Source organism: Carcharhinus amblyrhynchos, chromosome 6, assembly GCF_965287045.1.
Source record: "Carcharhinus amblyrhynchos chromosome 6, sCarAmb.v2.hapA, whole genome shotgun sequence".
Lineage (NCBI taxonomy): Eukaryota > Metazoa > Chordata > Chondrichthyes > Carcharhiniformes > Carcharhinidae > Carcharhinus > Carcharhinus amblyrhynchos.
The window spans coordinates 86,642,358-86,668,061 of record NC_137329.1 but is presented as its reverse complement, the minus strand read 5'-3'; the positions used below and the strand labels follow the sequence as shown (position 1 = coordinate 86,668,061).

General features: G+C 39.8%; 1 protein-coding gene across 2 annotated transcripts in view; it reads left to right on the top strand.

Annotated features, from left to right (window-relative positions):
* Positions 1-25,704, top strand: part of LOC145344074 (peroxisome proliferator-activated receptor alpha-like) — an 81,186-nt gene that overhangs the window by 20,986 nt on the left and 34,496 nt on the right. For both annotated transcript variants that reach the window (XM_080190878.1, XM_080190877.1), the window contains exons 3-4: positions 12,064-12,224; positions 15,180-15,318. In XM_080190878.1, the coding sequence (XP_080047004.1) occupies positions 12,064-12,224; positions 15,180-15,318 (300 nt within the window). The remainder of the gene's footprint in view (positions 1-12,063; positions 12,225-15,179; positions 15,319-25,704) is intronic.

Here is a 25,704-nt window from a genome sequence, read left to right as displayed (position 1 = left end):
TGTTGCTGGGAAATTGCTGGAATCTGTTATTAAGGAAGCCTTAATAATACACTTAAAAAAACATATAGCTGAGTATGATTAGAACAAGTCAAATGGTTTTACTAAAGGAAATCCTGATTAACAAATTTTGGAGAGTGTAACTAGTAGCATTGATAAAGGAGAATCAGCAATTGTGATAGGCCTGGATTTCCAAAAGTCAGTTGGTAAGCTGCCACACGAAAGGTTAATAAGCTTCAAAAGTTCTCATGGATAAAAGCAAAATACTGCAAATGCTGGGATTTGAAACAAAAATAGAAAATGCTGGAAAATCTCAAAAGGTCTGACAGCACCTGTGGGGAGATGCTGTCAGACCTGCTGAGATTTTCCAGTATTTTCTGTTTTTGTTTCAGATTCCAGCATCTGCTATAGTTTGCTTTTGAGCTCTGAAAAAGGGTGATCTAGACTTGAAACATTGACTCTATTTTCTCCCCAAAGTTCTCATGGAGTTGGAGTAATATATTAGCTTGGATGCAGGATTGGTTAATGAATCAAAAGCAGACCGGGTATTGACAGACAGTGAATGGTGGAATGCTGCAAGTATCAGTGCAAGGGTATCAGCTATTTACAATTTACATTAATTACTCTCTTTTCATCCATCAACATTTGCTGATGATACTAAGCTGTGTAGAAAGGAAAGTTGTGGGGAGGGCACAGGCTGCAAAAAGGTATGGATAGGTGAATTGAGTGGACAACAAAATGGCAGGTAGAATATAATGGGAATTGTTAAGTTATTCAATTTGGTTGTAAAAGTAGAATTTTTTTTAAAAGATGTGAAATGTTGACATTCAAAGGGACTGGGGTGTGTTCATACAAGCAACATAGAAAATTAGCATGCAGGTGCAGCAAGCAAATAGAAGACAAATGGTATATTGGCCTTTATTGCAAGGGATTTGCAATACAAGAATAAATAAGTCTTGCTGCTGCTGTACAGAGTTTTAGTGAGACTCTTTTGAATATTGGGTGCAGTCTTGGTTTCCACATTTAAGAAAGGAAACTTGCGTTAGAGGCAGTACAGCAAAGATTTGCTGACTTGAGGTGACAGCCCCTGAGAAGTGTGTATTATGCTGCCATGAGAAATTTACTAAATTGGACTCATATTCTCTGGAGTTCAAAAGAACAAGAGGTGATTGCATTGAAACCTACAGAATTCAGAAGGAACATGATAAAGTGGATTCTGAGAGACTGTTTTTGCTGGCAGAGGAGTCTAAAACATGGGGACATACTTCGGAATTTTATCAGGGTGAGTAAGGCTCGCAGAACAGCATTCTCCGTTGGCCTTGGGCGGGCAAGGCAGTAAGATTCCGACAAATGTCTCAGGATAAAGACTGATCATTTAGGACTGCCATGAGGAGAAATGACTTCACTCAAAGAGTTGTAAATCTTCGGAATTCTCTGCCCCAGATGGTTTTGGATGCTCCACCGTTGAATATACTTAAAGCTGTATTAGACTGATTTTTGGTCTTTTTTTATTCGCTAATGGGACATGAATGTTGCTGGCTAGGCTAGCATTTATTGCCCATCTTGAATTTCTCTTGAGAAAGGTGGTGCTTGAACTGCTTGATTCCAAATGGTGTAGGTGCACCTACAGTCTTGTTAAGAAGAGAGTTGCAGGATTTTAACCCAGCCATAGTGAAGGAAGGGCAATATAGTTCCAAGTCAGGATGGCGTGGCTTGGAGGAGGACTTACAAGTGGTGTTGTTTCCAGCCGTCTTCTGCCCTTGCCCCTTCACGGGTTTGGAAGGTGCAGCCAATGAATGTGGAGAGTGGGCGGGACAAAGGAGTTGAAATTCAAGGTCAGGCGTGATTGCATTTAATAGTGGAGCAGGCTTGATTGGCTTTTTGGTCTATTCATTCTCTTGTTTCTTGTGTTCTCTGGTCTATTCATGCTCTTGTTTCCTAGAGAAAGTTAATCCTGATTGAATTTGACTGCAGATATGATGATCAGACCTCATTTTGTTGTTGAAAGCAATATAAAAGTGATGGAATCCAAGGATAATATTTTTCATTGTGCATTCTAACCTGCACACTAGAATGGTACTTTGGTCTTCAATACAGTGCAACAAAGCTCCTTAACATGCATTTTTTGGTAATGGAATTCAATACTTATTTTCTGCTCTTTGTTGTTTATTGGGTAACCTTAAACTTTGCTGTGATGTGAAAGGTAAGGAATCTTCAAAATGCAAGAATAGAAGCCTGCATAATTCATCCTTACTTTGATGGAATTAGTTCAAACAAGGCCATCTAATTAGCAGCCATAGCTAACATCTATTAATTTTTGACATCACTCTGATGCAACACCTGAGCATTCTGTTGCATAAGCTTAGAATTGTCATGAAAAGTGTACTGCCAGCTCATCACCATGATTGTTATGTGTAGCCTAGCTTTAAACGTTCTGGTCACTGGCTGCACAATCATCAGAGGCCTCAGGTGCATGAGTGACTAGCACTTAGTACATACTTCTTAACACAAAAAAAATGTCTGGGAAGAGCCACAGTGGTCTTCGTTTAGGTTCATCCCCAGCAGCTCTGTGAAACAGTAGTCTGTGCTCTGTGCTGTGTACAAGATTGAAGAACATGGACAGAGTGGATAAGAAGCAGCTGTTCCCCTTAGTTGAAGGGTCAGTCACAAGGGGACGTAGGATCATGGTGAGGGGCAAGAGGTTTAGCGGGGAAGTGAAGAAAAACTTCTTTACCCACAGAGTAGTGATGGTCTAGGATGCACTGCCTGTGAGGCTGGTAGAAGTGGGTTGCCTCGTATCCATTTCGCGTGTTGGTGCAGACTTGATAAGCCAAAGGGCCTCTTCTGCACTGTATGATTCTGTGTTCCCAGGGACGCACATTGCAATCAATAACATCTGCTAGAGGATTACCACCTTGATGAAAGATGCTCTCTGGTCTGATACTTATTACAAAGAACAAAGAACAAAATCAGCCTGGGAAACAGGCCCTTCGGCTCAACGAGCCCGCGCCGCCATCTCAACACCACCAGTCCCCCTCTCCACCCACGACCCCACTCTAATGTTTTATGGCCATCCAGATTGAGGGAAACTCATTTAGGGACAATTTATTCCTGCCAATCAGCCTAACAGCACATCTTTGGGGTGTGGGAGGAAAGCGGAGCACCTGGAGAAAACCCACGCAAGCACGGGGAGAATGCGCAAACTCCCACAGACACCAGCCCAAATCCATGTGTCTGCACAGCAATCAGCAATAGTCACTGAGCTGTCGTCTTGCCCAGTATCTTGTCCAGTTTAGGCACATACTAATGACATGAAGCACTAGGCCAATCTCGAGCAGCCCCAGTACGACCCATCGCGTGTATGCCCCTCATTGGACATGAGGTGGACCGACTTAAAACCTGGTCTTCCAGTGCAAGTAGTTGTCCATGACTGAGTGTTGCAGACTCAGTGTTGTGACACATTCCAAGGTTTCTGAACTATGTGCTGAGGGAACTACCAAAAGGCTGCCACTACAAAGGCTTATTGGGGAAAGAGACCATCAAAGGCCTTTCTGTCATAGTGCACTGAGGGGCTAGAAACTTATTGAACCCCTTAGACAGTGTTCTTGTCATTGAACGTAAACATTAAATATGGTTGTACTGAGGCACTGAAGAGTGCAACATGCTGTATGGAGAAAAGTTAAATATTATTGCACTTTCTGTAATATCCAGTTTGAAATATTTGGATAAGAACATTCAGGTATTTTATGAATGAACTAAATTTTTTAGTTAAAAAGTACTTCTTAAAGACAGCCATCTGAAAGGGAAGGTACCATTTATTTGCAGCAACTATTGAATAGTACGATAAAATGTTTTGAAAAGGAATAAAACTGCTCACAGAGTAGCAGATCACGCCAGGGACCCAGGTTTGATTCCTGCCCTGGGTGACTGTGTGGAATTTGCACACTTTCCCCATGTTTGTGTGGGCTTCTTCCATGTGCTCTGGTTTCCTCCCACTATCCAAAGATGTGCCGGTTAGGCGAATTGGCCATGCTAAATTGCCCCTTAGTGTCCAAAGATGGCTAGGTTAGGTGGATTAACCATAGTAAGTGCACAGGGTTACAGGGATGGGGGGAGCAGCAGAGAACAGTGGGGTGGGGCCAGAAGCAAGTTGGGAGAGGCAAGCCTGCATCTCCTGAGACCTTTTGAAGGAGATGGTGCTACGAATGATTGGGCTGGCAGTGACTATGCTGTCCAACTGGCAGTGCCAAAGACATCCAAGATAACTGTATGTTCCTACCTTTAGGCTCCTTTTATGTCCCATTTTGCTCTCCTTCTGCTATCTGGCACAAAGTGCAAGCTTCAGCTGCATGACCATCGACGTCATGCTCAGTGCATTGCCAGCTGAAGAGTTGAGTGTGCATACAGGAACACTGTCAAGGAATGTCAAGCCCATTCCTTCCTGTATATAACTTAATGCAAACTCGATTTTCACTTATGGATCCAGTTGTGATCTAATGTCTGGAGCTTGATGTCTCTGTCTCTGCTCTCATTGCACACAGCACAACAAGAAGCCACCCAAAGTTTCAGTTGAAAGCTCAGACTGAGGACATAAGATACATGCAAGCCCTACTTGGTGCTGTGCAGACTGACTGCTGCCATTATGTCGGTGCTTAAAAAGGCAGTGTGCTCTAACCACAGATTACTGATCTTTTTAGAAGACTACTTTGGCAGATTTTGCTGACTGCCCTGGGTTAGGTTTGAATGACGTGTTATCTGGCATATTGTATCATCAATATCCCACGACCCCATAAAAAAGGAGGCAAAAGACAAGTTTGAGCAATTGATTTTGATAATTACTGGAGTAATGTTGGTCAAAACACTGAAACAACTCCTTCTTTGAATGGTGCCGTGAGATCTTTAATGTCAATCTGAACAAGGAGATGGGAATTCTGCTAAATGTCGGTGTCGTTTACAAAGCAGCAGTCCTTCATTATTGCATTGGAAGATCATCATAAATATTTATGTGTCACAAATCTGGTATGCATTCCAACCCAAACCAGAGTACTGGCAATTGAGGTGAGCCAACGCTTAATGATCAGGGAAACTTTATGATTTACAACATTTTCAATTTCCAAATGATTGGCCAGAAAAGTGTGACATCAGTGCAAACTCTGTTTGCAAGTAGCAAACAGAGTTCATCTTGTCATAGACAAATCATCTGAGAATCTGGATGGATGATAAAGGCAGTAGCAACTTCATATTCTTCTTTGCAGTAAGTCAAGAATAATAATATCTGCAAAGGACAGACAGAAAGATGCTAATATTTTTTAGATACCTTCCAAAGAGGTTGCACATTTAAGAACATAAGAACATAAGAAATAGGAGCAGGAGTAGGCCATTTAGCCCCTCGAGCCTGCCCTGCCATTCAATAAGATCATGGCTGATCTGTCTTGTGTCAGTTCCACATTCCCGCCCTCTCCCCATAACCCTTAATCCCCTTGCCTATCAAAAACCTATCAACCCGTGTCTTAAAAATATTTAGCGAGGCAGCCTCCACCACTTCAACGGGCAGAGAATTCGAGATTCACTACCCTTTGAGTGAAGAAGTTCCTCCTCAACTCTGTTCTAAACCACCCCCCCTTTATCTTGAGGCTGTGCCCTCTAGTCCTACTGTCCTTTGTGAGCGGGAAGAGCCTCTCCACCTCTATCCTATCCATCCCATTCATCATCTTATATGTCTTAATGAGATCTCCCCTCATTCTCCTAAACTCTAACGAGTACAAGCCTAGTTTATTCAGCCTCTCCTCATAGCTCAACTCCGGTATCAGCCTAGTAAACTTCCTCTGCACTCCCTCCAAGGCCAAAATATCCTTGCGTAAGTGCGGCGACCAAAACTGCACACAGTACTCCAGCTGCGGCCTCACCAGTGCCCTATACAGCTGCAGCAAGACCTCCCTACTTTTATCTTCAATCCCCCTTGCTATGAAGGCCAGCATCCCATTTGCCTTCCTGACCACCTGCTGCACCTGTAGGCTGGGTTTTTGCGACTCATGCACGAGGACCCCGAGGTCCCTCTACACCGTCACCTGCTGCAGTTTTTCGCCACGCAAGTAATAGTCCTTCCTACCATTATTCCTACCAAAGTGGACAACCTCACATTTGCCAACATTAAATTCCATTTGCCAGTTCCTGGCCCATTCGCCCAGCCTATCTAGATCCTTCTGCAGACTCTCCACACCCTCCGCACAATTTGCCGTTCCACCAATCTTGGTGTCATCAGCAAATTTCGACACCATGCACTCGGTTCCCTCCTCCAGATCATCTATATCAATGGTAAATAGCGGAGGCCCCAGCACCAGCTATTTACCAACAAATGAGTTGCACAATTTGCACGACAAATGAGTTATTGATCAACCTCTTCAATGTGTTGTATTGCATCATTGATAAGCTCCAAGCTATCATTGTATTTGAAAGTTTGTCAAGAGGAATATTGTGGAATTCATATTCTATTTGGTAAGTGATATCAGGTTGCTCTATTAAACAGGTAGTCTATTCTGATATTCCTCGGTTAGGGTCTACAACAGCAATTTATCAGGGCAGGAAAGATGCTTTATCATGCAGAATTATACACTACATACTCATCAGATTTTGTCTTTAGTTTCCTGTGAATATGTCCTGATTTTGGTAGTACAAGATTATTTAGTCTTCCGGTGAACTTGTGGCTTCAGGTCTTTCAAACATTTCAGCTCTGATGAAATTCAGTACCTGCATTAATAAATATGTTTCTGTCATCTTCATGCAAATCATTTGCAATGGCAGTTGTAGGATGTTCTTCCCCTTCCTTGCTTAGTCACTATAAATTGATTTGTGATAACATTCATACCAGCTGTATTTCTAACAAAACTGGGGCCCTTTTACAGGATATTGAATGCATGATTCCTTATTTGTATTGGAATGAATGATTGTAAAAGTAATGAGAATGAGGATTGTATTGAACCAGGTGTGTATTGTGAGATTCTAAAGTAAGGTGACTGCAATTGCTAAGACTTGTTTGGAAGTAGAGGATATAACCTTGAAGTGTTACTAAATTGATGGAATTGACAGATAATTTGCAATTGGGATTAAAGAAAGATGACATAAACTAAACATTTTGAAGTTGCAAGAGATGCCTGAGTTATCTCAAGGGAGGAGCAGTTGGATTGGCTAAGATACTTAGCAAATGAAGAGACTTGAATTGGAGGCAGAGGGGAAAGAGAGAGAATGTTTCAAAAATAAATAGAAGTGAAAGATAAAGAAAAAGGAAAAAGCATATTTCAAAGAGGCAGAAAGAAAGGAGAGGGAGAGAAAGAAGACCAGAAAGCGTTTGGAAATGAAGAGGTTAACAAAAGAAGAAAGAGGAAAGAGAAGGAGGCTTGTAGCTTAAAAAGCTGGCAGTTGAAAAAAAGACACACCAGAGGAAGATGGAGAAGGACTTATTTCCAGACAAAAACCTAGTGGGGAGATGTTTACATTTTGTACAAGCTCTTTCAACATTTGATAGAAAGGATGTGGAGGCATTTTTCTGTTTGTAAATAAAAAGTTAAACAAATGAAAAAATCATAAGGGATTTGGATATTACTTTTACAAAGTAGGCTACCTACGTGTCTCTGTCAGAAGAGATTGGAAAGGGATTGGTTTAGGTTAGAGGGTCATTGCTTTTTTAATTGGTCGGCGCAACATCGTGGGCCGAAGGGCCTGTTCTGCGCTGTAATGTTCTATGTTCTATATCTGGGGAGTATTACAAGTGAAGAAAGCTATACTTGATGCTTTTGAGAAGCATATAGACAGAAGTTTCTAAATGTAAGGAAACGGGACAAATTTGTATTAAATTTGAAAAGGTTAAACGGAGTAATTTTGATACGTGGCTAAGAGTACTAAAGATAGAAGGAACCCATGAGGCTCTCGGAGAATTAATTCTTTTGGAAGAATTTAAAGATTTATTGCCTTCACTGGTAAGGACTTATGAAGTAACAAAAAGTTACAACTGACGGACAAGCAGCTGAATTTGCAGATGACTATGAATTAGTTCATAGATCAAACCTTTTTTTTTACAACGCCTTTGTTGGTCTCAGAAATAGAAAATGGGAAGGTCAGTTAAAAGAAGGAATAGTCAAATTCCAAAGGGATCCCACCTCATTAGAAAGGAAGGTGCTGGGGATACAAGGGATATGCAGAAGATTAGATGCTTTCATTGTATCACATCAGTGTTCTGGGCATTGGACAAACCAGTTGGAAATGTGGAACTTAAATATTAATTCTGAGATCGTGAAACAAGAAATAAGGTCTAATTCCTTCAGAGTAATACAAACAAAAGGACTGGATGGAGGTGTGAAAGTATGTGTACAGCTTATCCAGGGTAAGAGTGAACAATAGGCAGAATATGTGTTTAAGGACTTTGAATGAAAAAGTCTTTTCATATTTACAAAATGGAGTTGGTAAAGATATTATAATTAGATACTAGTGCAAGTCAATCACCTAATGTTTTACAATAAGGATATGTGCTGTCCAGAGGGGATTTTGAAGGAAAAGGTTCTAGCAAGTGGTATTCATGGGTAAGCTGAAATAATTCTTCTGGCGAAAGTAAACTTTAAGTAGTAATCTTAGCCAGCGCAGGAGCCGAGCCCAAGCTGTTGGTGTCACTCTGCATCACTAATCAGCTGTCCTGAGCTAAACCGACCCCCAGAGATGTAGTTGAACATGTCATACATGCCAAGCAGTAAGAAAACCACATGCTGTAATAAAACAGGTGTCTTTCATTCCAGTACAGCTTCTGAGGAGTCTTTCATGATCATTTTGGTAGATGGTGTGGGAACCCTTTTCAAAACAAAAAGTGGTAATCTGTGCTTACTGATGATCATGGATGTATCCATTAGATTTCCAGAAGCCATTCCATTAAGAAAACTTGCAACAAAGAGTTATAGAATAATTTACCAATTATTTTACTGGATACGGCTTGCATAAAGAAATACAATCAGATCTTGAGTCAAATTTTATTGTTTTAGGAAATCGTGAATAATCCGAAGCAGTTTAACTCTGCATGGTATGCTGATGAATTTGAGAGATGGTATGAGACTTTTAAAACAATAATGAAAACATATAGTCATGATTAACCACATGATTAGGACAAAGGAATTCCATTTTGACCATTAGCCAATAGGATTGCACCAAATGGTTCAATGAAATTTAGTTCCTTTGACTTGGTGTTGATTCGGGAGAAGTTGTTGAATAAGATGTGAGAAACCACATACTTAGAATATGTCAGATTTCCGAGAGAGACTAAAGGTGGCGTGTGAATTGGTGAGGATGCATTTAAATATGAAACCAGAAGCGGATTAAGAAAACCAAGTCTCATAGTTTTGTAGCGGGGAAGAAAGTGTTAATTACTTTGCCAGTATCAGGTGAACCATTAAAAGCTGGTGGATTATACCAAATTGAGAAAAAATTTAAGTGAAGTGAGTTATCTGGTATGTGCTCCAGATAGAAGAAAATCCCACTTGGCATATCTCTCAAACATGCTCAAGAAATACTTTGATTGGGAACATGACAAAAAAAAATTAGAAGTGGTGTAGCAGGGAAAAAGAAGAAAAATTCTGAAAGTGACTTTCCTTTAATTCAGTTGAGTAAAGAGGAGGAATATAATTTTTTTAAAAATTCTGAGTAAATTGGCAAGTTGAAGGAGCTACTGTAACATATAAATCAATTTGTGGGGATAATTTGGGTGAAATGGAAGTAGCAATGCATGATATAGATTTGGGAGATGCATTTACAAAGGACAACATTGTATAGGTTAAATGTAGTTATGTTATCACAGGTGCAAAAAGAAATTGAATATATGGTCCAAAATGATACTATTGAATTGAGTTCTAGTGATTGGAGTTTACCTACTGCGATGGTACCGAAGCTAGATGGAATGCAGAGATTTTGTTGACTACAGAGAAGTGAATTTCACCACCAAGAGGGATTCACTTCTTATTCCATGGGTGGGACAGTCAAAATTCATTATAAAAAATAGCCTTGCCAAAAGGACGAAAACAAGTACCTTTATCAGAAAGGGAGAAAGAAATTTCAGCATTTGTGGTGCCAGATGGATCTTATTGGTTTAAAATTGTGCTGTTTGAAATGAAAAATGCATCAGTAACATTCCAGAGAGTAGCTAATGGACTAAGCTACTGTGCTATATACGTTGACAATTTGGTGGTGTTTAGTCAGAGTTGGGAGGAACACCTACAACATCTGAAAGACCTGTTTGATCTCTTAAGAAAAGCTAACCTGGTCATGAACTTGGCAAAAGGTGAGTTTGCTAAAGCTCAGCTCTCATATTTAGCCCATATTGTGGGACATGGTCAGATGCAAATACCTTCTAATTGGGAATTTCCAGAACCTACAATGAAAAAGGAAGTTCTGAGACATCAGGAACTGAGTGGATTTCACCATAAGCAGTGTGGTGGCACCATTAATGGAATCTTGAAGAAGAATAAGAAATTTAACTGGACAGTGGAATGCCAAACTGCATTCAAAGATCTAAAATCTATATTAACGCCAGTTTTAGCCACAAGGTTACAACAATTTAAACCGGTTGTGGATACAAGTGATATTGACATTGGGGCTGTGTTGCAGCAGGAGGATAACACTAATATAGAAAAGCTTGAGAGATGCTTTTCAAGGAAATTAAACTATCATCAACAGAAGTATTCTACCATCAAAAAGGAAACAATGAGTTTGATTTTGGCATTGCAGCACTTTGAAATTTATGTTGCTAATAATACATAGTAGACAATTGTGTATGCAAACCATAACCCCCTAAAATTTCTGGAAAGATTTTGGGGTCGGTACCTCGGATTATTTCAATGGAGTGTGTTATTTCAACCATTTAACTTAAAAAAAATCCATATGCCCCGAAAAGGGAACCTAATTGTTGATGCACTATCAAGGATGTGAATTTTAAAGAGATTATACACTGTGTGAGAGCTGATGTGGATCTTTATTTGTAAAGAAACTTTGGGATGTATTTTCTATTAATGTGTGATTCTGATTTTTGTAATTGTAGATGAGGTAGAAATATTAAATAGTTGAGAAATGAATTGTCTTCTCAGTGCTTAATTTCTAAAAATGGGGGGGAGGTGTCAAGAAGTTGTAATAAAATGAAAATTAAGGAGTCTAATAAATGGGCATTGGTTAGGAAGACAGTTTGACTGAGTCTTTGACATGCAGATTAGTCTAACAACACTAAACCATTATTTACCCAAGAAAAGTGGATAACAATAGGGCATAAAATGTCTGGAGTTAAAAGTACAGATAGTGAAAGCTCACAAGAGAAGATGAGAATGAATTTTACACTTGTATTATGTAAGGATGTCATTAAGAAGGACCTCGTAAAACCAGTAACTCCGATTTTAAAAAAAAAGCAGTATGTCGATGATAAGATTCATTCCACATGGGGAACTGAGCAAAGCAGAGCTGGTCCGAAGTTTCAGCCACACTGAGCAGGAAGCCACATTCACTCCAAACAAGCCAGTGTCTGGGAAATCCTGTTTGAACCGCCAGTTGTTTCTATTCTAAACCAGAAGCAATTCCAAAAGAGATATATATGCCAAATGTGGTAGCTACTGTCGGATTCTGCTTATAACTTTAAATATATTTCTAAAGTACTGAAGTTGGGATGTTCTGAGATTACAAAAGGTGCTTTATGTAAGATCAATTTTTCTGCTTCATGATTTGGACCCAGCTGATGTTCCTAATCATAGAAAGGAAACTTGAGGTGCAAGTTCCTAACTATATTTGGTATAATAAAGGGAAAGGTGTGAAGCCCATTGAGGAAAATTCCAGTCTCCTTGCAATAATTAAACAAAATAAATGATTATTGAACAGTAAAACATGCAACAAAGGCAACTAAAAAAACATGCACTTAACTATTTGTTCAAGGACTATTAAAAGCAACACAACTGGCTAAGATGTAAAACAAAATCTAGCATGTATCTATTTTTACTTGGCTTACTTGATTAATCTCAAACAATTTTCAATGTTTTCTTCGCCATCTACCTTCAGATACTCTTACACCGGCTTCTAGTCCATCATCAGCAACCTTTCCAGTTACACCATTAGCCCAAGATGAAGCTTCCACCTCTAGCCTCAGCATAGAGTGTCGAGTGTGTGGGGACAAGGCCTCTGGCTTTCATTATGGCGTACATGCCTGTGAGGGTTGTAAGGTATGTGCAATATCACTGTCTTTCTTGAACGTGTGAGTTTTGTTGATTTTCTTTGTCAATACAGAGTTACAATACTTTTATCAGTTACTCCAACTAATGGTTAAAAGAAATATAGCATTGACTTGTATTCAATTCTGACTGCTTTACCAAACATACAGTAATCAGAGGTTGATCCTATTATTGCTCAACATTAGATGCCAGGAACATTGGACGCTTGGCCAGATGCAGTCTTGAAGTTCTTAGGATATCAGTTTGTGTCCTTATTCATCTATTTTGGATATTGGCAATACTAGGTGAAGTGGAGTCTCCTCCCTCTTGGCATACAACCGCCCACCACTCCACTTACCCAGATGCTGAGTTTGAGATTGATGCTTTGGATCATCCATTCGTTATTTGGACAATACTTATTCTGTAAAATTAAATTCCTCAAGGGAAGTATATGGGTAGAAGTATACAGTACAACTATTATCTTCAACTAGCTTGATTTTTTTGACTGGTTGATTCAGAAAATTATTCTAATAAGATGAAGAACATTACTCATCACTGAGGCCCATAAAGCCTTATTTGCGGATATAGTACAATCCAGCTCCACCTGCTGCATGTTTGACAATTTTAACTGTTTCCAAGTGAAAGATACGAATGCCTTAATGTTGTGGAATAAAAAAAACTAGACAATCATTTTTAGCACAAAAACACACAGACATTCTGATGTGCAGAATTTCAGATGGTTTTCCATAATGATGGCAGCTTGGAATTTTAAATTGAACCATTTCCGTGTTTTCTCAGACCCTAATGGGAGCATCTCGTTTTACAAAAATTATGCAAAAATCTGAAACAATTAGTTTCTTTTTATCCTCTCTTAAAACATGAACATTGTACTCAAGGTCATGTGCCATCTTTTTTATGAATTAAATGTTCTATTGAATTGAAGGAAGAGGGCATTTTCCCTAAATACCTCATTGTTCCATCAAAATCTATGATGTCCTATTAGTGGATCTAAGAGATCCTTAACTGATTCCAGAATTCTTGTTTCCACTACCTATCTTGAAGACCATGCCAGGTATTAATTAGTCTGTGGGCAGCAATGCTTGACATCAGTCCCGATCCTACTTTTGTCAGTTTATATTTACGTTCTTTTGTCTTAAAATAACTTTGAATTCTCTATTTTATTTACTCTGGTGAATTGCTATCAGGTAAATTCTCATTTTTTTTTCAATGAAGGGCCCCAGTTTTGCTAACTTTCTGTAGGGTTACTGGACTGATTTGAGGAAGTAACCTCACTCCTTCCAGATTGCTTTTGAGGGCTTTGAGTTTCCCTTGTACACTGGCCAAAATTGAACTCATATTCAAGATGTGGTCTGACCTCGGAGTATAAAACTCCGGAATGAATACCCTAGCTAAATTATTGATTTGACAAATAGCTCAATTCGTTTTTGCTTTGTTAATTGCAATAAATATGACCAGTAAGTTGTCTACTATAAGGTCCAAATCTCTCAACTTCTGCAAATATTGCTTTTACATCATGCCTCTAATTCTTAACTCATTAACCCGTTTTGATTTCATTTGCTATAGTTCTGTCTGGTTTTGAATATTGCCGAGATCTGTCTGGATATACATTTGGGTGATTCACCGTGTACTTAAGTTATTTAACTGATTTATTTAGGGCTGCTCCTTGCAACATAAAGCCTTCTCAGGTACATGACATCTTACGTCAGCAGGAGTGTCAAAGCACTCCAGCACTACTGGTGCTGCTCACCCTGCCATCCTCCAGCTCTAACATCCACTGCTTGCCAGTGACTTTGCTCACCACATGTTAAGACCACCCTTAGGGTCTTTTCTAACATTAAGATTGCGGAGGGAGGATTGAGTGTATGAACAGAGCTGGGGCAGGAGGATGGATGAGCAAAAGTCAGGAGAAAGAAGTGAGCAGAGCTGGGGATAGGGGAGGGGTGTGCTGAGGTGTACAGCAGCTGACTGGACTTAAAAGTTGAATGAAGGAACCCTTGTAAACACTTAAAATAGCTATAAGCACTTATAGACATTTAACACAGCACTTGCCAGAACAGTGGAGCGTGTCTGTCCCCAATAACCTCAGAAGAGGCTTGGATTTGGTGTAGTGGTGCTTTGCAACTTGCCTTCTTGAATTTCTTTGATTGCATCATGCTGCAGCTGGGAGAGGAAGCCTATGCTATTGAACAGCTCACTATCAAACTTTGTTAGTGGCATACACCACTGCTTCACTGGTGTCCAGAAGATCCAGCCTAATGGAATTTCTTATTTAGTTTGTTATACCTTGTTGCCTTTTTCCTACCTTTCAAATATTTTCTCAAACGTTTTGTCTTCATCTGTACTGTTGCCTTGCAAATTACCTTTAGTCTTATTTTTCCTTGTTTGACTTTTTTGGCTCCTTCACTTAAACTTCTGAGAGATGACTTCCACATGTGAGGAATGCAAAACGATTTTGTTGACTTAGACTTTCAAGGAAGCAAATATTGGTTTTAATTTGGCAAGCGCGTGCTGCAAATAGCACTGCTCAATACAAGAATCATATATGAATGTTTTGCTAATATAGGAAAGCGATAGTGTTCAAAATTATTGATCTTTATCAGTAGGCTCCTTTATTAAAATGCACTTTTCTTGGATTAATTCTCTAGACTAATGAATCTTGTGCAGATTATGGTTAAGAGCAGGAATTGTAATTTTACCCCAGGACTATAGAAGTCATCTGTTTAAAGTTTGTTTCATTGACTGTTTCTGAAAATGGATTCAAAATATCCATATAAATGGAAATGACATCATGACTGGAGGGAAAATAGCAAACCAAAAATCGGAATGTCAAATTAGTATTTTTCTGTAATTTGAGAAAATAAGAAAAGATTATATTATTCAAACCAAGATCTTATACTCTATTAGAATCAGGTTGCTCTATAATTGCTGCTGTGATTTTTATTACAGGGCTTTTTTCGGCGAACAATACGATTGAAACTGGATTATGATCAGTGTGAACGCAATTGTAAGATTCAAAAAAAAAACCGCAATAAGTGCCAGTCCTGTCGTTTTCAGAAGTGCCTTTCTGTGGGAATGTCACATAATGGTATGTGAAGGCTGTGCTCCAAATTTCAAAGCAAAAGCTTAAACAGTTTGGTTCTAATTGGGAGGTGCGTAAGTTGTTCACAGGGCATAGATTGATGTACCTTTTTTTTCCATAAGCATATCCAAGTTATGTTGCATGTTACGCATTCTGGTTTAGCGGCATTAGATTTTGGTCCTATGTTCTTATATGGCCAATACATGTAGGGCTGAATGATAGCCTCAATCCGCATCTAGAAGTCAATGACACTCTGATGCCTGGGTTTGCAGTAGGGAGAGCACCTCATATTGCTTTAGTTGCCTATTGAAAAAACCTGAATGATTCTCACCCTGAAGGCATATTATTACCTTCAGAATGCTTTCTGTGAGTTGGTCGTTAATAATCTTAATTACCTTAATTGCAATTTAAATAATGTGGGCTGGTTTGTGACTTTTTAACATGCCTCTGTATTGTATATTGCAAACTGCCATAAAGATGTAAATGGTGCCCCAACATCATCACATGCCATACTATATTCTGTAAAGTGACAAATATTATTCAGTCTGTAGTGCTTGATGGGCTGGTGTGGTTCGAGAGCTGCTCATGACTCCTTGACTATCTGTATGACTGCTTACTTAACATTAAATCCCTATGGTTTATAGTCTCCCATATCAGGTTCATCTTTAACATTGGCCTGCAGATGCCAAGAACTGCAATTTGAGAGGAGACCAACAAAACACAGAAAATGCTTGCTACGAGGGGAGAATAAGCGAGTCTTATCCTAAAGTAGTAAGAACATAAAAACTTGGAGCAGGAGTAGGCCATTTGGCCCTTCGAACCTGCTCCATCATTCAGTAAGATCATGGTTGATCTTTTCGTGGACTCAGTTCCACTTACCATAAGTGCTGCTCACCATTACCCTTGTTCCTTTACAGTTTAAAAATTTATCTCTCGTTGCTTTAAAAACATTTAACGAGGTAGCCTCAGCTGCTTCACTGAGCAGGAAATTCCACAGATTCACAACCCTTTGGGTGAAGAACTTCATCCTCAACACAGTCTTAAATCTGCTCCCCCTTATTTTGAGACTATGCCCTCTAGATCTAGTTTCACCTGCCAGTGGAAACAACCACCCTGCTTATATTTTCTCTATTCCCTTCATAATTTTATATGTTTCTATAAGATCCCCTCTCATTTTTCGAAATTCCAATGAATACAATCCCAGTCTACTCAGTTTCTCCTCATTAGCCACCCCCTCAACTCCAGAATCAACCCAGTGAATCTTCTTTGCACTCTTTCCAGTGCCAGTGCATCCTTTCTCAAATAAGGAGACCAAAACTGTGCATAATATTCCTGGTGTGGCCTCACCAGCATCTTATACAGCTGCAACATAATCTCTGTTTTTAAACTCCATCTCTAAAGCAATGAAGGACAAAATTCCATTTGTTTTCTTAATTACCGGCTGCATCTGCAAATCAATTTTTTGTGATTCATGGATAAGGACGCCCAGGTCTGTTTGCACAGCCACATGCTGCAATTTTTTACCACTTAAACAATCCATTTTGCTGTTATTCTTCTAAAAATGTATGACCTCACATTTACCAACATTGTGCTCCAAATGCCAAACCCTTTCCCACTCCGTAAACTATCTATATCCTTCTGCACACTTTGCTCTACCATTCATCTTAGTGTTATTTGCGAACTTTGACACACTACACTTGGTCCCCAACTCCAAATCATCCATGTAAATTGTAAACAATTTTGGTCCCCATACTGACCCCTGAGGCACACTACTAGTCACTGATCGCCAACCAGAAAAACACCATTTGTCATCACTCATTGTTTTCTGTTGGTTAACCAATTCTCTATCCATGATAATATATTACCTGTAACATCGTGCATCTTTGTTATGGAGCAGCCTTTTGTGCGGCACCTTGTCAAATGCCTTCTGGAAATCCAGATACACCACATCCACCGGCTCCGCCATTATCCACCGCACTCGTAATGTCCTCAAAGAATTCCAGTACATTAGTTAAATATGAGTTGTCTTTCATGAACCCATGCTGCATCTGCATCTGATAGACAATTTCTATCCAGATATCTCACTGTTTCTTCCTTAATAATAGATTCAAGCATTTTCCCCACTACAGAAGTTAAGCTAACCGGTCTGTAGTTACCCGCCTTTTCTCTACCTTTTAAAAACAGTGATGTCATATTTGTTGCTTTCCAATCTGCAGGAACCACCCTAGAGTTCAGTGAATTTTGATAAATTACCGTAAGCACATTTGCTATTTCCCCGTAATAGTAGTAGTAGAAGAAAAGGTGCTAATATTAAAGGAGAAGTTGAAATTGAACCCAGGTCCCTGGCACTGAGACAGCAGTGCTAACAACCATGCCACTCTTCTACTAATGTCATTTATGAGCACTACATGTTTAATCCTAGAGCTTGGGAAGAGGGGGCAATATTGATCAGTATATCTGGCTGAATCTTATGAAAACCTCATCAAAGGTAGCCTTGCCTTAGGGACAAGAGATTCTTTGTGAGTGCATGTCTACAGGGAGAAGAGAAACTTATTCTAAGGAAAACTCATGGAAGGTGAGTGTGCTGAGGCTCTGTGGTTGCTAATCAACAACTGAAGAGTATTGATGAGAGAGCTGCAAGTCTTGTTCGCTATGCTGAGAGGTAGTCTGAGCCTTCCTAGCACAAATCAAAGAAGAAGAGGAAGGACAACTCGCATAAGGATCAAGATTGGGCTACAGGACATCACAAAGAAAAGGAAGTGCGGAAAGCAGCGCTTTATATGTGAGGTGCTGAACTGCTTTATATGCAAGTGTTTTGGTGGAAAGAAGAAAAACAAGCCTATAAAAGATGGTTGCTGACAAATCACTCTCTTCCCTAGAACAGTTGGCATTGTCAGGTCATGAGGTTAAAAAACAGTTTATGACTGTTGGAATAATGACTGCAGATCATCAAGTTAATATGAAGTGTCAAATAGATGCTGGTGTTACAGGCAACATCATGTGTTTCACAGGTTTGTGTGAAGTTTGGCAAGGTGGTGTCCCAAAATGAGGAAGCAGTGGAAAGTAATGTTAAGTCTCTGTGATGGAATGATTCTTGCCCCAAGAGGATAAACTAAGCTGAAAGAGCATTAAAATAGGAAGAAAGAAGATCTGCAATTCCAGATGGTGCACACTAAGTAAAATCCCTTCGTCTCAGCTGAAACAAATCAATATCTTGGACTGGCACCCCTCCACATTCCAAAAGTGATTTGCAGTGTTTCACCTCACACTAAGCAATTGATTACTGAACAGATGCTCACAGATTGCAACGATATTTTCACAGGTCTTGGATGTTGTCTTGTGGATATCACTTTGAGGTCAAGAAGAGTGAAGCCAACTCAACATCATTTGAGGAGAGTTCTAGCTCCTCTCAACACCAATCTGAAGGGCAAAATAAAGGAGCTTGAAAAGAATGGAGTATTCAAGAGAGTAAACAACTACATACAGGATTAGCAGTATGGTAGCAGTGAAAACAACCAGGATCTATAAAGCTTTAAAGAAATCTTGTTATCCTCTGCCAATCATTAAAGAAATTCTGCCACAACTTGCCAATGCATGTACCTTTACTCCCCTTGATGGTAATGATGGATATTGGCACATGAAGGTAGATGGAAGCAGCAGTTTTCTGACTATGTTCTGGACACCATTTGAGAAGTACAGATGTTTGCTCATAAGGTTTGGCATTTCTACTCCTCTGGAAGAGTACCAGTTCAGACAGTGAGATGACCTACCAGAGGTGGAAGCATTCATGGATGATCTGCTAGTCCTCGTGTGTCGAGTCAGAATGGAAGGAGCTATTGCAAAAAATAATCGGAATCTAGTGAGAATGCTGGAGTTTGACAAGTGAACTTGATGCTGAACAACAAAAAAAACTATGACTGAAGTCACATATATAGGTGAAAGCTAAAGGACTTCACGCTGATCCTGATAGGGTACACTGTAGCAGAGATACAGCAACCAACAGATGTAAAGTTGGCACTACCTAGCCAAGTTCTTGTCCAATTTGTGAGTGTGAACTCACTGCAGATGGTGTTCAGTGATATTGGGGCACTGAGCAAGAAGCAGCTTTTACTTGCATCAAAAGACAGTGCTAACGCTGAGGTACATAATGTCTGTAGACCTTTGGCCTCTTGTGCATCTAACACTATGTATGTTCCATATTTGGTGATGGAGCTTTCAGCTACTGGTCTCCCGCTCTTAGGAATTTATTTGCTTAATCATAGTACCTCTGCACTTCCCTCTTCTGCTTCAAAATTTCCTTAAAATCTGTCATATTTCCAAACTTTTAACCACCCCTTCAATCTCTTTCTCTAGCACGGTGTTGATTTTACATTTGACTGTGAAATGCTTTAGGCCACTCTGTTAATCCTGCTTTATATAATTATGTGTTATGTCAGCTTTTTTGAAGTTGTTAAATTATTTATCCATTTGAGGTTAATGAGTACAAAATTTAGCCATTGCTAAATTTCAAATGTCTTGTTCAACTAACTTTCACAATTAAGTATGGTAATTTCTTGAATGTTCAGCACTACTAGTCTATTAGCACATGAGAAATAAAGGCAGGAGTAGGTCATTCGGTCCCTCGAGCTTGCTCCATCATTCAATACCAAGCTGATCTGATTGAGGCCTTCACTTCACTTTCCTGTCTGCCCTGAAAAGCCTTGATTCCTTTCGTGATTAAAATCTGTCCAACTCCATCTTGAATATATTAAATAATCCAGCCTCCACTGCTCTGAAGAAGAGAATTCCAAAAATTAATGGCCCTAACTATAGTGCAAGAGCAGGGTTGCATCTTTATTTTCAAAGGAATTTGCACATACTGATTTGCAGTAATTTTATGTTAAAACATTGCAATGCGCAAATATCCTAAAAGCATTTGAACTGCTTCCAAATGATGTTTGTTGAAACTTCACACTTAGCTGTATAGCATACCCCCCCCCCACCCTAATGCATAAGGCCAAAAAATGAGTTTCCTGAATTTGCATCCATTTTGAACAGGCATAACTTAAAACTCAATGTTAGGTGCAACATAACCCAAAATTGTTATTTCTGAAATTTTGGTGACTATTTTATTCCTCCTTTATTGAGACATGTAATCTATTTTCTATACCCCTAAATGTTTTGTGATATATGCTACGTTAAAAGTAAAAGTTCCTGAGTTACGTTTTTAAAATTGTGCTTAACATGCATAAACGGTGATTTGGTGGCTTCATCTTTTTAATTTAAATTATGTTTAACTACGTAGGACTTAATGGGATGACAATAAATGCTTCGTACTTTCGTCGGGCTCCAATTGTTCCCAATGATATGATTGGTACTAAAAAAAAAGTAGTATAAATTACAATAAAAGATTGATCCAGGAAATTCTGGAATGGAAAAAAATGGGATAAAACCATTTATGTCAAATTCTGGACGGTCTACAGGAGAGAGGCTGAATGGCTTTGAAGCATACTCCTGTGTGAGCTATTTGCATTTATAATAGTTCCTTCAATGCAAAAGAGCATCGTGGTTGGGGTGGGAAAGGAGATGGATGTTGAGCCTAAACAGAAGTATGACCAAAGGGAGGGGAAGGTAGCTAAAAAGAATGTTGAATAGGTGGTCTCCCAAGGTGAATGTTTAAGGTATAGAAATAAGTATCCAGAGTTAGTATAGAATTCTGAATATTTTGCCACAGATAGTAACAAGGAAATAGCCTGGATTTTCAGGGGATGGTGAGGGATAGCAAAATGACACAGACTAGATTTGGAAAAGCAGAGGTGTAGATGATGACATTGGCAACCTCCCTATGTAAGGAGGATGGTGCATTCTACCTCCTATGTAAGGAGAGTGATGCTATCAGATAGAGACTATATTACTAAAACTTTAAAACCCAGAATATAAAATAATCATCTAAAATTTAACCATATCATTTCGTTCAGCTGTGGAAAGAAGAAATTTTGCCTAATTTGCCTTTTGGGATTGTAGGTATTATGAATTTTTCACTGTATAAGATGGCTATGATTTCTTTTAATTCAAGATAAACTGGAGCTATGGGAGAGGTACTGTGACCTCCTACTAGTTCTGTCTGGTGATAAAGCCATGTGACATGGTTGCCTTGGGGACAGGGGCTGATGTCAAACCCTATTGAAGGCAAAGTCTTAATTTTAGATAACTGAAGACAAAGGCCTAAATGTAAGTGGACCCAAATTCTCTTTGGACCGCCACTGTTTCCAGCCAAACACCATTAGAAAATTGTTCCTTTTTAGGATCAAATTGGATAATTTCACAGTTGCCTACACTGAAATTCATTTGTCATAGTATGTCCATTGCTTTAATCAATTAATATCTCTTTGTAAGTTTAAGTTTCCATCTCCAATTCCACCTATCTTTGTGTCATAGGTAAATTTGAGTATGTGCCTTTCTATTCCATCATCTTTTCTAAATTCTTTCATGAGGGTGTAAATATTGCTGCCAAGGACAGCGTTTATTGCCTTCTTCCTATGGATGTCAGGTTTTGCAAGACCCCAGTTAAATCTGCAAAACAGGCTCAATATGAAACTTCAAATCATGTTAAAATTTAAAACACTGACCAGAAAGTTAGTTTGTTGGAGTTGGGTTTTAATCTGATTTGGAATTTTTGCTCATTTACCTCTCCAGCCACTTAACAATGTTTAAAAATTCCCCACAACTGTTTAGAAATCTAGGTCTAGGGGATATAGTCCAAACGTTAGAGCCAGGCTTTCAGGGATGAGTTTAGGAAACAATGCAAAGAGTAATAGACGTTTCATCACTCTGCCTCAAAAGTCAATTAGTGCTAGGTTAATTGTTCATTTCAATCTGAGATTGTAGATTTTTGTTCACCAGAAGTATTAAGGGATATGGGACAAGGGCAGTATATGGTGTTAGATCATAAATCACCATTATATTGAATAATGAAACAGGCTTGCAGAACTAAGTCTACTCCTCTTTCCATGCTGCACTGAGAGATGTGATATCAGCCGTAAGACATAGAAGCAGAATTAGGCCACTTGGCCGTCGAGTCTGCTCCGCCATTCAATCATGGCTGATATTTTTCTCATCCCCATTCTCCTACCTTTCCTGTTTAACCCCTGATCCCCTTATTAATCCAGCCATTGCTACGTGTTTGGTTCCACAGTTATGCTGATTAGAAAGAATGGGCTCCTAGACCTATTCAAAGCCCTGTGTGAAGTTGGTGCTGAACACCTCAGTTTCACTTAACATTGAGCGCATAGTTTCTGTACATGAAACATTTATGTACATAGACTTGTATTTTTCTGTAGCCTAGCTGTTAGAGTCCTTTGGGATTTTCCAGTCCTGCTGTGGAGGACTTCCCTGCGCAGATGCAGCAAGCTGCTCAAATGTATGTTGAATTCGGTTGAACCTATTTATTTGATAATATACTCTCAAGCTTTCGAGGGACACCCTCTTCGTCAGGTGAATGGAGAGTTCTGGCCTCAGACAGAGCATATAAAGCACAGACAGTTTAGAGATTACTGATTAGAATGCTTTATATGCTCTGTCTGAGGCCAGAACTCTCCATTCACCTGACAAAGAGGGTGTCCCTCGAAAGCTTGTGAGTATATTATCAAATAAATAGGTTGGACTAAAACCTGGTGTTGTCAGACTTTTTACTGTGTTTACGCCAGTCCAACGCCGGCATACCCACATCACGAATTCGGTTGAACCAGAGGAACCTATCATTGGGAAGGGCTGAAAAACCGCGGTCCTTGTTTGAGTTTTCTGCAGCAGAACTTGTGTGTGACCTAAATCTCCAGTGAACTTTGCTCCAGCTCACTTTATGCTTGACATTTTGACCTGTACAAATTTCACCTCCCCCACCTCCCCTCACCCCCCACTCCACATCCTAGCGTCTAAATTATATAAGGTGCTGTTGACAATGCTATCAAGCGGCACTTATTAAGGAATAACTTTCTCAGTGCTCAATTTGGGTTCTGCCAGGGCCACTCAACTCATGACCTCATTCCAGCCTTGGTCTAGGCATGGGCGAAAGAACTGAACTCAAGGTGAAGTGAGAGTGATTGCCTTTGTCATCAAGGCAGCGTTTGATCAAGTGAGGCATCAAGGAACCTGAACAAAATGTAGCGATTTGTGCTGATGAATATGCAATGCTCAATGTTCATATGCAACAAGTCCTGGACAACGTTCAGACTTGGGTTGAAAAGTGGCAAGTTACATTCACGCCACAGAGGTGCCAGGTAAAGACCATCTCCAACAAGAGAGAATCCAACCTTTTTCCTGGCGAGTAACTCGCCTCGTGAGTCACCAGAACTTGCCCATCATCTACAAGATATAAATCTGAAGTGTGATGAAACACTGTCTGCTCACTTGGATAAGTGCGATTGTAATGACACAATGTACAACACCATCCAGGACAAAGCAGCTCACTTGATTGGCACTCCACTTTCCAGCATTGACATACAATGGCAGCAATATAAACCATCTACAAGATGAACTGCAACAACTTACCAAGACTACTTCGGTGGCACCTTTCAAACCCACAGCCTATACCTGCTAAAATGACAAGGGCAGCTGATGCAGGGGAACCACTTGCAAGTTCCCTCCAAGCCGCACACCACCCTGACTTGGAATGATATCGCTAGATCAGAATCCTGGGGCTCCCGCATTAACTGCACTGTGGGTGTATCTGCACCACATGCAGTGGTTCAAGAAGATGGCTCACCATCTTCTCAAGGACCAAACGCAGCACACCCCTTGAAAGAATAATTTTTAAAAATGTACAATGCCAGTGTCCGAGCTGGTGGTTCTTGGTGTCAGATTGAGAGATGGTGCCTCATCATCCCTACTACTATCCTCCTGTCCCTCCAATCCAGTTTCCAGTTCTGGAGCATCTGAAATGAAAAAGGAATAGGATGTTTTCAGGGAAGAGAGAGAGATAAAGCATGTGCTTATACCATCCACAACTTAAATAACTTTTCACACGAAAGGGTAATGTTGCCTATTAATTGGACTGTTTTTGATTTTTAAGCAATAAAAACAATTCAGATTTTCACAGGTGACCAAGTGCTTTAAGGCCAATAATAAGACCCCATGACAGACAAGAAAGTGTTGAGCTGGGGGCTAGGTGGTTCAAAATGAAATGACATAACTTGCACCAAAAACATTTGTGTATGTGTCAACCAACAATTTTGCACTGACAGATGTGCCTGTGTGCCACTCATGAGAGGTAACACACCAAATTATAATATTTAAATAAAGTTCCTACTGTTATGGTTCAAGTCAGAAACTCAAGTGTTTTATGGAGCCCGCCCAGATCTTAAGTCTTGACCTTGAATTTGGCTGGATACGCATGATATGTTTCATTTCAGGTATGATTCAAAAGACCCACTAGGCAGCTTTTATCAAACAAAATTAATTTAAGAATATAGTTAATATGTATGGAAAGAAAATTATCAATATCTCTTATCAATCACAAACAAAGCAACCATGATAATGTATAACCCTCAACAAATATTTCTAAAATGTTCCAATCAAATAAAATTGTTGCCATAGACAAAACCCCTTAAACAAGGTCAACACAGCAATGTAATATTCGCATGATAATGGAATTGAGTTCTTTGGTTGGAAACTCTACGCTCTAGTAGTCATCTTATGGGTGGCACAGTGGTTAGCACTGCTGCCTCATAGTTCCAGGGACCTGGGTTTAATTCCCGGCATAGGTCACTGGCTATGTGGAGTTTGCATGTTCTCCCCTCGTCTGCATGGGTTTCCTCTGGCTGCTCCGGTTTCCTCCCACAGTCCAAAACTTAATGGGTTAGGTGCATTGGCAATGCTAAATTGCCCCTTAGTGTCCTGGGATGCGTAGATTAAAGGAATTAGTGGGGTAAATATGTGGGGTTACAAGGATAGGATCTCGGTGGGACTGTTGTTGATGCAGACCCGATGGCTTTCTTCTGCACTGTAGGGTTTCTGTGATTCTTGACACACCCAGAACAGTGTGAAGTCCGAACAGCTACCCAGAACCTTATCTTGTCAAGCCACCAACAGCAGAGTTTCTACTCCAGGAAGGCTTTCCACTAACCCGTGGAATTTCGAAAACCAGGGAGAGAGACAGAGAGAAATCCTTCTTTTCAGCTTCATGTCTCTTCTAAAAAACCTCAATCTCAATCTGCAGCCAAACAGGGGAATAAAGAGTCCTTAAACTCCCAGGAAGGAAAAAAGCTGTCCAGAACCCATGCCCATTTCTCCAAACAATGCAGGGCCATAAAACTAATCCCAGAGTAATTATAAACAACCCCATTTAAGCCACTTAAGTAGCAATAAAAGGACACCTTAGCGACTGCTCAGCAGCAATGAAAAACATGGAAGCTGTGA